The sequence below is a fragment of the Colletotrichum spaethianum genome (assembly GCF_022836535.1).
Source record: "Colletotrichum spaethianum MAFF 239500 DNA, contig10, whole genome shotgun sequence".
Classification (NCBI taxonomy): Eukaryota; Fungi; Ascomycota; class Sordariomycetes; order Glomerellales; family Glomerellaceae; genus Colletotrichum; species Colletotrichum spaethianum.
Window position 1 is genome coordinate 269,225 of NW_026054780.1, and position 13,448 is coordinate 282,672.

General features: G+C 50.3%; 2 protein-coding genes across 2 annotated transcripts; one reads left to right on the forward strand and one right to left on the reverse strand.

Annotated features, from left to right (window-relative positions):
- Positions 1-5,692: 5,692 nt before the first annotated feature.
- ColSpa_04645 (uncharacterized protein) lies at positions 5,693-6,167 on the reverse strand (the record flags this gene model as incomplete). Its single annotated transcript, XM_049270857.1, has 2 exons — positions 5,693-5,824; positions 5,916-6,167. The coding sequence occupies 2 exons, from the start codon at positions 6,165-6,167 to the stop codon at positions 5,693-5,695; spliced, it is 384 nt and encodes a 127-aa protein (XP_049126814.1).
- A 6,005-nt stretch (positions 6,168-12,172) lies between these two features.
- On the forward strand, positions 12,173-13,039 carry ColSpa_04646 (ankyrin repeat and KH domain-containing protein mask; the record flags this gene model as incomplete). Its single annotated transcript, XM_049270858.1, has 1 exon — positions 12,173-13,039. The coding sequence occupies one exon, from the start codon at positions 12,173-12,175 to the stop codon at positions 13,037-13,039; it is 867 nt and encodes a 288-aa protein (XP_049126815.1).
- Positions 13,040-13,448: the final 409 nt, after the last annotated feature.

Here is a 13,448-nt window from a genome sequence, read left to right on the forward strand (position 1 = left end):
CACTCGGCACTCTCTTTGATTCTCTCACTCTCTCACTGGGCCTATCAGTGGAGCCGAGTTTCTGCCAGACGCTACGGTAATTGAAAAAAAAAAAAAAAAAAAAAGGCGGAAGCGTATCTTGGTGGAGAGGAGTGGGTGTAACGAGCAGGGATACACAGGGGCCTAGCGGCGCTGATAGGGACAGTCGAAGGGAGCCACTGGGAGCCAAGAGAGGTACCTGCTATTGGGGGGCCCATGGGGCGGCGCATCATGTACCGAGGATAACGATGGAACAACAGAGATGTCTGATGTACCTATCCTCGGTAAACGCTTGGCGAGGGACTTGTGCCCTCCCACGTGTAGCAAGTAGTGGCACCTGGGGGAGGAAACAATCGTGGGAAGGAGCCACTGTCACCGATCGCATCATCATCAACTCCGATTCCGTCCCTTCCTTTTCCTGCCGCAGTACGGTTGTCCTCGAGGTTTCCCTACCATTTTCATCCGAAAGCTGTGGCCCATGGCATGTCCGAAACGCATCATGAAGAGAAAGAGAGGAAAACATCAGAGTGGGAGAAAAAGAAACAGGGAAACACATTTAGGATCTGCTTCCGTCGGCGCCGGCGCAGCGGACGTCACCTCGACAATCTGACAACTGCACCACCTCCAGGTCTAACACCGTGGCCACAGCTCAGGCCATCCCGACCCATCGAGAGCCATTGGACCTTGCCGAGTCAAACTTCAGACTCGCACTCAAAGTCACGCGTTCGTTGATCGCACGGCTTCTCTCACCAGCTCTCCTATCGAGACACGGCTCAGCCAGCAAGAAGGAAGGCAAGTAAGAAAGCAAACACCTGGCCGACCGACCGACCAACCAGACAGACACGCACACATGCCAGCGCACCATACTATTCCACACCGCACCGCACCGCACCGCACTGCTGCATCGCATCACATCGCAGACAATGACCGTCGCCTCTCGACGGGTCGGCCTTTGCGCAAATCGAAACATGGCCGTCCATCCCCTCCCCCGTCGCTCTCGTTCCCACGGCTGCGGGCGCCCCTGCGCAACCCCAGCGGCTGCCGGTATCAACCCAGCAGCCCTTTCGTCCAAACCCCGCTTGCACGGTGTGACGCCGTCCACGGGACTGCTAACTTGGCTCCCGGAGCCTTCCAATCGCCCCAGTCGCCCGTTGGGCCCTGGACCGCCCTCACCAATGCCAGGGCATTGCTAGCACGGAAACTCGCTCCCTAGGCTGGTTCCTTGGCTCCAGCGCGCCTTGGTTGTTGGGGCCAAACGCCAAACGGTTGGAGAAGTCCAAAAATGCCCCAGCCAGAAGCTACAGAGTACTGTCTACTATGCTACGGTAGTAAGTACCATAGTACGGTATGAGGTTATGGTACCACAGGAGGTATCCCGACTTGCAAGGACCCCAAACCTTGGTCCCTCTGGCCAGCCACTGGGAACGCCAACCGGCTGGCCATGACTTCTTGCATCTTGCCTGCTGGCCTACCTTGTAGATCCTCTCTCCCAGCGTCGCTCAACGTCCTCGCAGCCCTCTCTTCCAGGTCTCAGGTCTTTAGTCACGAGAACTGCCATTACCTAATGGACAACCCCAGAATGCCGCTCTCACTAGCTTGGCCCCAAGCCGACCGACCGACGGCCTGTCCTGTATGTACGACAACTGGGGTTCCCGCCATGATGTAAGCATCGTCATTGCGTATTGGCCATGGATACAATGCACATACATAGTACACTGCAAGCGTCTCGGACCCGTTCCCCCCGGCGTAGCAGCATCTCAGACCGCAAAGCACACCGTACACCGACACCACACAAAACCAGCACCACTGGCCACTCCGGCAGTGCCTCCCTTCACCGACGACGCGACCAAGCGCCAGGCCGTTGATCCCGAAACTCTTCTGGGGGCACGTTGTCGCTCCTCTAATTCTTACAGGCCCGTCCGAAAGCCGACGGTTTCCATTGTCTCGTCGGCTGGAATTTGATGTATCGGACGAATGCCTGGACGCGATAGCAGTTGTCCGCCAGACGAAAGCAATGGGTTGTCACTCCCAATAGCGGAAATCCTCGGTGTCTCTCTCTCCCACACCCAAGCCGACTGTCAGTCGTACTCGGCGAGTGCCAGAAATAGTGCCAGTCGTCCTTTTCGCCGGACCCCCTTTTCAATGTTTCCCCCAGGATGCCGCATCTTGCCGGAGCGGGCCACCCCTACGGCCACTGGCTAGCGTTGCAGTTGCAGGGCTGCTTGTGCTCCTTCTCGCTTGTTTGTCCGGTTGTTTCTGATATGGCCTCAGGATGGTTCCACCCGTCATACGCGCAGAGCGAATAGATGGAAGCTCTGCCCCAGTGGGTGTGTTGCACTAGCCGGCACGTCTGCTGGGGATATGCGTCGTTGGCACATCTCTGAACCCACGCCGCCAATTGTCACGATGAGAAAGGCAGCCGCCAGCTCGGATGTCCAACTCATCGACACGTTGCCATCTCTTCGACCATTCAGGTGCAACCAAATGAAAAATAGCTGGCCGGACCCGATTTCGCGTTATGACTGCCGCAAATGTTCCACGACATGATGCCTGGGAACCACACAAATCGGTCACTTTGGCGGAACGGAACATGCTGAAAACGAGGCCGCAAACGGTTCAGTCTCATCACTGATATCCTCTTCCATTGTCTTGGTTGGCTGCGTGTCGATTCAGCAAGGTTTGTAAGCCCCGGTTACATCCTCCTCCCTGTTCCGTTGGTCTGCGGAATAGTTTCCCCGCCAAAGGCAGTCGAGACGGGACGGTGCGTCTATCCACGGTCTAAGCCAGACGTAACTCCCTTTTCTGATCTGACACGTCTCAAAGTGTTTACCTAGATGATAGCTATTGCAGAGCTCAAGGGGTTCCTTTTCCCATCTCTGGAACTATGGAGTAATAAGCTTGCGCCAAGCTCCCTTCTCAATTCGCATGCTCGAACCCCGGCCGGCCCCTCGTCGCCAATCATCCAACAACGTGCTCGTCAGACCGCCTCACAGCAGCCCAACCCACGGATGACATACCGTCTCCATCGCCCACCCTGGCTCCTCCTCCCGATCCCCGTTGTCAATCCAAGACCGATGAAGCTACAGCTCTTGGAGCTTTCCAAGAACTTTACTTTTTCTGCCTTGGATATGTGAGAGCGCTGGCCATACAATGCATGCGCTCGCATGGCATGCAGTGTGCTCGATTGCTGGGACCCGCGGCCCTCGATGCTGGTGGACCGGGTCGAAGCCCACCTACACATACGCCGCGCCAACGATTGTCTGCCTTGGTCCGATCTGTCGTCTGTCTGAGCTCCAGACAGTCGATAGGTGACTGCTGCCGTGCTGTACACAATATTGCGTGCTTCTGGCGTATTGTTTGGCGCACTTAACACCCCATGGCGTGACACCATCGAAAGGCCTTGACCTGCTTCAAGGCTGTCCTGGATCCCTTTTCTGCGCCTCCTGGATTCGCAATTTGCTTTTTTCTTATAGACCATTACATCTTAGGGGTATCTGTCTCATTTGCTGTTCGGCCAGGGTTGGCCAGTTTGTGCCATCCAAGCCTCCTAGGCTGCCTCCTATCACTCACCCACGTGAGGGAGCCATCCCTTGTGAGTGCAAACACCATGACACCTCAAGTTAGTCCCCTTCCCCCTGAGGCTCTGCCGGAAACCTTGTCTCCTTCCCCGGACTGTCAGCGTGGCGCAGTTGCTTCACCGTCGCTACCGTTCCTGAATCTAAAATGTTCCTGGCGATCACTCTGAAACCCGGGACACAACCCGGCTCTGCACCACGAAGGAGCTTTAGGTCTTCCGATAATAGTGTTTGTTCTACCGTGGAACCTTCTATCCCAATAATACGGCCACATGCGTCTCCCCTTAGTAACGGGGGAGGAACCTCCTCAGCTCACACCCCTTGGTTCTGGAAACATGGGACGATCTTCTAGGCGACCGCACAGGGCTGCATTGACCCTCTCTGGGTTCCTGTCCAAAGAGAGGCCGAAGATCCGCCATGTGGTCTCCTCCGGAATCCACACCGCCGTATTATATTGGGTTGATGTCCCGGGAACCGGCTCACCGGGCTTGAGATCCCTGAACCTAGGTGAGCTGGACCGGTGGCCCGGTGGGCTACATCATCTCGGCAGCTTTGTGATGTCAAGCGGTTTGCCATCCAGGTCTTGCTTTTGCGCATTGGGTACCCGCCAGACAAGCGATACAGTTTCCCTACCCACCTCGACCATCGATTTTTGAGAATTGGCCTCAGGGATCCTGATTCATGGCCGGGTGCTGAGGCGTCTCGGGACCTGTGGAGAGTCCGAGGGGGAGCATCTCGATCAACCCAAACGGTCACCGAGGCGAGATGGGTCATGGTCTCGGACAGGTCCTCGACACTGCCGAGCGCTCTATGCTAGGCCACGTGTGTCGTTGACGACTGTAGATGGCCGGCCCTGTCGGGTTGTTGCCGGACTAGCACGTTCGGCGTGTCGTCTAGAACGAAACCTCATCTGGCAAACAAATCATCCATCTCTGGAGCTCGAGGAAATTTCTTCAGGTCATGGAGCACCTTCGTAATAATGGCATGTACATGTGACGCATTGCAAACACAATCCACCAGTCGCAATGGTCCTCGCGCAACGCGTGGTCCTCCAGCCTCATGCTGTATACCCAAACAGCGGAGGGCATTGAATGGTCTTCCCAATGTCCCGGTCCCAGCAACCTTGAGAGCCGGATCGGTCGGAGCCTGCGAGGTTAATCTTCCCGCGTCAAGTTCTTGTCCTCAGTGAGCGTGTCTGGCGGAGCCGACCTGATAGACCGGTGAACCACCTGACCTGCCAATGCCGTCAGACATTCCGCGGTTCTGACGTATGACTAACCTTGGTAGCGAACGGCTCCATCGTTCCACGCGGAACCAGGCAGCCCACTTCCCGCCTGGTGTTGTTTTCACAGAGGAAACAAAAGCTCTTTGATGTCTCGGTTACCTGACAAGTACCCTTGTACGTGAAGTGCGTCCTGGCTGTCAGGGTGGCCACCGAGGACAACGAGAGATTCGGTTAGAGAGCTTGTGCAACCGTGAGCCCAGAACGTGTTTCAGGGCCAACAAACTACATGGCCTCTTTCAAGTGTCGTGCAAGCTGAACAGACGCTGGTACCCAAGTCAAAGACAGGAGAGGGCCTGAGACAAGGCTACCATTGAAACGGTGCAAACCTGAAGAAGCTGGCCTGGCTCATTTTCATTTGGTATAACCTAGACTGTCTCTACACTTGTCTGAGTCACAATCTGTCAGAAGGACTGCGACAGCTATACCCTGATATCATAGCCATCACTGCAGATTCTATCATAGGATGATGTGGTATATTCTTGCTATCATTTACCTGCAAGGTTTAGCATATCAAGCCTATCTCGGTAGAGGCTCTTAGGTGTTGTTACCAGATTTGTGATACCTGCTGCTCCCTGGCTATATCGCATCAAGATGCCAGGCTTCGATTTCAAAAAGACAATATCTGTCTATAACCACGTAATATTCAGCATCGGAAGCTTGGTAAAAGATGAGAAGGACAACACGGCCAAGGACATTCGTGTAGAGAGCCCCGGCAGTTTAGCCCATACAGCTCCCGAAATTCGGATCAGCTCTAGTCACAAGCAGAGAATCCGTTAGCCACGCATAATCTTCAAAAAGGAAGTTGTTCCGGAACTTACGTGATATCCCAGTCCCAGTTCTGAATTCTTCCGCCATATTCGCAGCCATATGCTTCCTGCCTCAGATATTCCAAGCAATTGTCCATCGTCATCGAAGCCGTGCCGTCACCTCCCGGGTCGCTCACTCTCTGCCAGCTCGTCAGCTTCAGATACGAATGGTGAAAGAAGAAGAAAGGTAGGACGACTGCATGCGCTGACAATAGCCTTGGGGCAACTTACCTTAATTGTAAAGTCCCATTTGGTACGCAGGTCCTGTTGCATACATGTACTCCTTGTCTCATAAGCATGGAACTTCACGTCGCCCCGGCCGACCAGAGATGTGCATGCGAAGCTAAGGCGTTCTTCTTCCAGGATGGTGTCTTTCCCCTTCAGCCACTCGCCGTACTTGCCTGATCTGCCGCCTTCGTAGCAGAGTGCATGGGCAGCAGAGATAGCCGTTGCCAGCGTGAGGAGGATGGCAGAGATGTGCATCTTTCTATGTCGTACAGCACACTAAAACCATGAATGAACTTGGTGAGCCGATTTTAGCTGGATTGACGGTCTAGATTAATTCTCTAGGCAACGCCGGCAACTCGGTAGCGGATAATTCCATCAGGAGTTAGTTGTGAGTAAGGACCCTTATATTCCTGCATGACAGCCTCCATACCAGAATTTTTGATGTGTTTCTGAGGGAGATATATACCCTTTGATCTCAGCCGAAGTGACTATCTGCCTTTGTAAGAATAGTTTGCATGGTTACCCAAGGGTAATATGTGCGCATGGTGTCAAAGCCATGAATGGGTGTAAGATTGAAAATGGCCGATGAATGGATTCAACCATTAGTCAAGAGCCGATATCCTATTGTGAAATTTCAAAGAAACTTGCATTGAGTGATTAGAATCAGTCGAAGCTGGGGGACATAAGCCTCAGAGCGGTATCGGGTTCCTTTGATATTGGAAAACTAAACTATCAGATGGTTAGGAAAAGACCACATGTAATTCCAAAGAACGAAATGGCAGTTAAATGCTTCTTTAACTCAAAGAGCAACAACGAGAGTTAATACTAGCTACTGTAATACGAGCATGCAAAGAATGCAACAGGGGGTCAATCGGTTCTCAAGAATGGTCATAAAGTTACTGAGTCATTGTCGTTTCTGACTGACAAGACTTGTGAGTTGTAACAAAATTAGGCTGATGTGTTTCTATCTACTTAGTTACATACTCGTCTTAGAGGACGCTTCCAATATTCGATTTCTTTGTAAGGGATGGCTTTGCGCCGATCCAGGGCATCCATCTCAAAAAGAAGCATCGATCGCCGCTGTGTCCCAGCTTGAGTATCAATATCTGGGGGGCGAGGCGCCTTAAAATTCTATGAGGCTGTTATTTTTACTTAACTGAATAGATTTTTGGGACGGGCCTTTTACAGCCAACCACCCGAAATATGCGAAAAGGAAAGCAAATTAAGTATAAAAATAAATTTGAAGACGTTACACTGCGTTTCCAGTCACCTGTGTTTCCCTAGCGAAAGCATAGGCTAGCCACTGCCAATCTTCTTCCCCGTCTCTCTTTTCGCCATCATACAACTTTACACTTAAGTCTCACCATCCTGCTAAAGTTTGTGGCATGACTTGCAGTTCACTTCTATCTTTATTCCAAGCCGTCATGCTTCTTTGCGAGCTCTTGATCCAGATGGCACTCTTTCTTGCCTCGGCGACGGCCGGCGTTATAGACAACCACAATCACCAAGACGGTGTTGAGTGGCCAAGTTTGGTCACCATCAGGGGGAACATATTTGATGGTGACAGTGGACGTATCAGCCGCTTGGATGCAAAAAGGACGTTTCAGCCCAAACGTGATGATCATAACCATTTCCCTGAGAGCAGTCTAGCCACATTTACCCGCATCGTCAAGCGTGCCGAAGTGTTAGTATTAACAGAAACCTCCACCGCACCTGTCTTGTCGACCAGCCTTCATTCTATCAGCTACGAAACGCCAGAAACTCTGATCGACCACCATGAAGTGCCCAGCTTCCTCATCGAAGCCTCAACGAAGCCCAGCGTAGAGCCAGCAGCGGAACTCCTGGTCGTGACAGACAGCCACCTAAAACCTCAGTGAGTTTGTATTTGAAACCATGGGCGAGAGGGTGTGATCGCACAAATTTTGACTGACTACCGTATTAGGATGACCAGCGACTCGGCAAGCATTCAACAGCGCGACATCAGCACCCAGGAACTTTTCGATAAGTATGGGCAATTGTCAGACGACCTAGTCAAATGCGTGAGCATTTTCCCATGTTTTGCTTGAAACCCTATCTCATCGATCTGAAGAGTTTTCTCGAACCCCTTACGTGATGCTTCTACTTTTCTTCTTTGAGTGTCGCTCACGGTTGTGATCAAAAGATTATATGCGTCTTCATCTGCAGGATCTCACAAGAACAAGCAGAATGGCCAACTGAACTGTTATACCCTCGGTAAGCGGAACCTTCCACCTTTCCCTCTGCCCAGTAGAAAGCAGGTGACGAACTCTGTTAACTTTGAGAGGAACGAGAAATAGCTGTCTCAATTACGAATGCGTCAGTAAAGGACCCTGCATAGGGCAAAATGAGATATACAACAGAACGTTTGGAGGCAGATGGACCTATAGAAATGTGACTAGGGCGGCTTGGGAAATGTATTGGCCTTACGGATGGCATTAAAGTACTGTGGAGGTAAAACCCAGGACAGTCCTGAAATGTTTCAAAGGCTTTCAAAGATCTCAGTGGTAAGAACGCCGTTCAGCTTCTGACTGAGAAGGTATAGTGGTAAGAAAACGATGGACAGTTGATGGACCATACGTTGGCAAATTATGAGTAACAAGCCGTCACTATGAACCCAACTCAAGGTTTACACTTTTCGCTCGGTCATAAGACAGGTCAACTGCAGAAATTGTAATTTGGAAATAAGAATGGCTATATGCTGATGATTACATGACTGAAAGAACAAAGCAGGAGTGGTTAGCTAAATACGGCCGGGTCCACATTCTTTTAAATTGTACGAATCCTTAACGACCAAACGCCTCAACATGACAGATGCATCGCGTAGCCATCATGGATACGCGGAGACGACAGACGCTTGGTTAAGTTCTTGGGCAAGCCCATAGGCTTCTGTCGTCAAAGAGATCGAGGTCGGTTGGTGAACGCATAGATGCGCAGGTCACATATGAACAAGTCAGGAACAAGCATGCTTATCTGTCGGAACCAACAGTCACCGACCTCTTAGGTAAGTTGAGAGCTTGGAGTCCGCCAACGCGAATTTCAGGCAACCAATAAGTTTGGATGCCTCGAGTAGGCTGCTTCGTGGATCACAGAGGAAACAAAAAGCCCATGCATATTGCATAGTGGACAAGGCAGCTTGGCACCAATCAAACAGTAGCTACTTCATAGCTGTCACCTCCATTCGCCTTGTCATATGCAAGAGTAGGCATGTATGCCCAAACGCTGCGAGACACTGGACTACGCACCCAGAAGGCGGCCAATCGCCTGGTTTGTCACACTGTAGCAGAAGTCCCCCGTCAGAAGGCTGTTGTTTTTCAAGCTTGGCAATGCATGAGCAAAAGTACCATGTTCATGAGCTTGATCAAAGAAGGCGGTTTTATACTTAGCTACGTTGCTGCTCGCCACTTTCTGTTTTAAGAACAATACCAACTAAGCTAGTTTTCATACCGGAAGGATACAGCGTTACCCCAAAGTCTCTCCATGTCATCCGGCGTTTCAACTACCTTGCAGCATACCACCAACGATGTCTGTCGACTGGCCAAAATGGGCCAACATGATCACTCGTTTGTACGTGGTCGAAGACAAGTCGATCGAGGAGACGATCCAAATCATGCGTGACCAACATAACGTAATGATCACGTGCGTTTTCAAGCTTCTTTATTATGCTTATTTCGCAGACATTGACAACCATTTAGTACCAGACAGTTTAAGCGGAAATACTCAGGCTTGAAAAAGCTTCGGGCTCAAGAATGGAGGGCTGTTAAGAGATTGATTCAAAAAAGGAAGGAGGATGGCAGAGATTCTGCTGTCTTTCTCAACAATCGACAACTTGATTCCGATCGTATTGCGAGAGAGATGCGTCGTTATAGCGGGACCCTAGGCCCGGGCTCAACCGGCAATGAGGTCTCAATAGGTGCGCGTTTCGCTTAGAACCTGGATGACAAGTTACTAATACGGCCGCAGACCTCGGTATCGACACCGTGGGCAAGCATCGCATAGAGATCCGCTCACCAATCCCTCAAAGAATCACTCGACTCCAAAACGGATGTCCTCGTTTTACAAGCATCGTCACGGAAAACACGATTATTTCAACCGAAGAGAAAACGGACCAACACATCCTCGAGCACACTGAGCAGATCCCCGACTTCGAGCTGGAGAATGCTGACTTGAGAACGCCAAAGCTGATGGCTCCCGAAGCATCGTTCTATGGTGAGCTGCAAACCGACTTTGAGTGTATGGTCAACAATTCAGATACACAGCGAGGCTTCCCGTGGTTGATTCAGGAGAATGAACACATTTCAATTGTGGCACCACATGAAATGACATGGCAGAATCCAAGTCACTCTACTCGCATCTGTGCTTCCACGTTCAACCTGTCTTCTGCACGTATTTCCCCTAAAGCGGGTCATTCTCTATGGTCAGATAATCTCTCACTGCCAACATTTTTTCTTCTACCAGGTATTTCCAGACAAATTCTTTGTAGATCAATCGTTTTCCTAACTGAGAAACTAGACGTTTGCAAAATTGTCAACAATCTGGAGGCCAGCAGTTCATTCATCAAAAACAATATGGTCCGTCTCCAGGAACTGGTCAGCAACTGTTCAACAAACCCGCATTGGCGAATCAATACTTCTCCGCACCCAATTGGGATGCAGTCCACTTCGGTTATACTACAACTGGTGTCAACGCTGACGGATGGAATCATTCATCGGAACGATTCGTCTAGGCCGTCACATGATGTTATGGATATGGATTCTGTCATCAAAACTGATCAGCGACTGCTTCACTTACTCCTCTCAGCTGCCATCCATCATTGTTGCAACAACACAATGGCACCAAAAGAATTTCTCTCGTTTTGCAGGTGGATTATTCATGCGGAAATAACGACTCAACTGTCAGCCTACCTGCAGAGAAGTCCGGCGGTTTCGAATTCTTTTGCCGAAGCAACTCTACGACTACTTTCACAACACATCTCACAAGTAGTTACAAGTCCATCCGAGGAGGATTCGTTCATGCAGATCATAGTGCGGATCTTAGGGTTGTACAGAGATGAAAGTGTACAAATTTCCAAGAAAGTCTGTGGACTGTTACTCCATACCATCGCCGGTCGCCCAAACTCAGTTAACGCTGCAGAATTACTGATTGCACGTGGTGCTGAGCTCGACACCATCGCGGTAATTAGAAGGAAACCCCATCAGCATAATACCAACCACAAAGGCACACCATTGTTACAAGCTATCTACGCTGAAAATCTTCTCATCATAGAATATTTTCTAGAGCTCGGTCCTACTAAAGGTAGGAAACTCAGCAAAGATGATATCTGTGAGGCTCTTAGATTTGCATTGGAAGTCAGAAGATATGTAAGCGCGGAGTTTCTCCTATCCAGAGGCGCCGAAATACCCTCACACATCTGCAAGGACTTTGAAGAAATAATTGTGGTTTTGACACATGAACAACGAAAATTCAAACTGAATAGATTTCCACTGCTTCTTCAAATGCTCGACCGGCACAGGAAACTGTTGAGCCGCGTCGTCGATGCCGCAGCGTCAGGCAGCCAGGCACTCTCAAAAATACTGCTAAAACAAAACATCGTCCAAGAAAAATCACTGGAGGTTGTTCTGTGTCAAGCCGTCAAGTTGAATAATGATCTGGCTGTGAGAACACTGCTTCAACGTGGGATAGATCCCAATGCGAAAAGTTGTCGAGCTGGGAGCCAGGTCTTCGGGGATTTGGATCCTCAATTACTCACAACTACTCCATTACAACTGGCTGTTGACTACGAGGTCGACAGTAGCATTGCTTATCTTTTATTCAAAGCCGGCGCCTGCGTAGATGAGAGTTTATTATCGAAATTGAGTCATTATCTGGACGACTGGAGTTCGGACGCATCACTCATTCAAAGCCTCTTCAAAAAACATCAGTCAGATACCCTCGGAGCTTCTGCACTAGAACTTGCCGCTTTGTATGAAGACCTGGCTGGATGCGACCTTCTCCTAGACCTCGGGGCCCCTATTGATCTTCACGGAGCTAAGGGCAAGACTGCTTTACAGCAGGCAGCATCAAAAAACAACCTACTTCTGACACAATTTCTACTTGATCAAGGCGCGGACGTCAATGTTCCCGCGGATGACGATGGCGGCCGTACCGCTCTGCAAGCAGCTGTTGAACATGGCTATGAGCCTGTCGCAACGTGCCTTTTAGGCGCCAAAGCAGATATCAAGGCTCCTCCCGCAAAGAAAAACGGCATGACTATCCTCGAAGCATTTTCTTATTGCAAATACAGATACCGCAATTGGCCAAAAGATTCTCAAGACAATGTGGTGTCCGAGTTCCGAGGCTGGCTTGCTCTTGGCGCACCTATCAACCGTCCGAATGGTGGTCATGGAATCGTCCTGCATCTTCTTATTCGGAATGGTCTCGATTCAGTTGTTGAGTGCCTCGAGATAGCACTGCAAGCAGGAGCACGGATTGAGGACAGAGACGAATTTTCTTGTGGCCGGAAGACGCCGTTGCAAGTTGCTGCAGAAGTTGGAAATTTGGAAGCTGTTCGCCTGCTTCTCGGCCATGGAGCAGACATCAATGCTCTACCTGGCAGCGAATTCGGCCGAACAGCTCTACAAGCAGCGGTATACGGTTCAAACTATGAAAACATACCTGCAATCGTCGAGCTCCTACTGTCATTCGGCGCGGATGTCAATGTATCTCCCGCAGAGAAAGGCGGAATAACGGCATTACAAGGCGCAGCCATTAGCGGCAATATAACCATTGCCAAAACTTTACTCGACCAAGGAGCTAATGTCAACGCCGGACCTGCGGTCGAAGAGGGTCGAACGGCAATCGAGGGCGCAGCTGAACACGGCCGGCTTGACATGGTGCGGTTTTTGATCAGTGTCGGCGCCACAGGAGACCCAGCAAAGGGCTTTGAGAGAGCCATAGAGCTTGCTGAGAAGGAGCATCACTTCATGATTGCGGATTTCCTGCGCGATTACCAGGATATGTCTGCTGGGTTTGGCGTGGGGACAGATGACGTTTCCAATGATGAGTTCTTCTCCGAGGCGCCGGCTCAGGGGTTTGTGTTTTCGGACGAGGCTCTGGAGAACTTCCCCTTCTAGGTAGACGGTTTCGGTCATTGGAATTGTTAAAAGTATGTTCTTGGTTGATAACGCGATTTATATACCGTGTCTGCAAGACAGAGAGCTATAGACAGGGGTGTACGTTCTGTTTCGTTTGTGTACCGTGCTTTTCTGATGGATTAGAATGCGATCAAGGGGTTTCTCATTTATCCATCTTTTCCTGATTCATTTTACTCGTCACGTTGCTACTAGGTTGCAACCTGTTGGATGTTCACAACAAAAAACCAAAAGCAATGTGAATGCGTGTGGCTTTATGTGGTTGAAATGTCTTGAAAGTTTGAAAGGCACTTTATTCGACACAAGTCTGTAGACATTCCAGAAGCACATTTTCATTTATCCCATGATGCTACACATTATATGGCAAACAGGATTCTCAAAAACTAAGGAG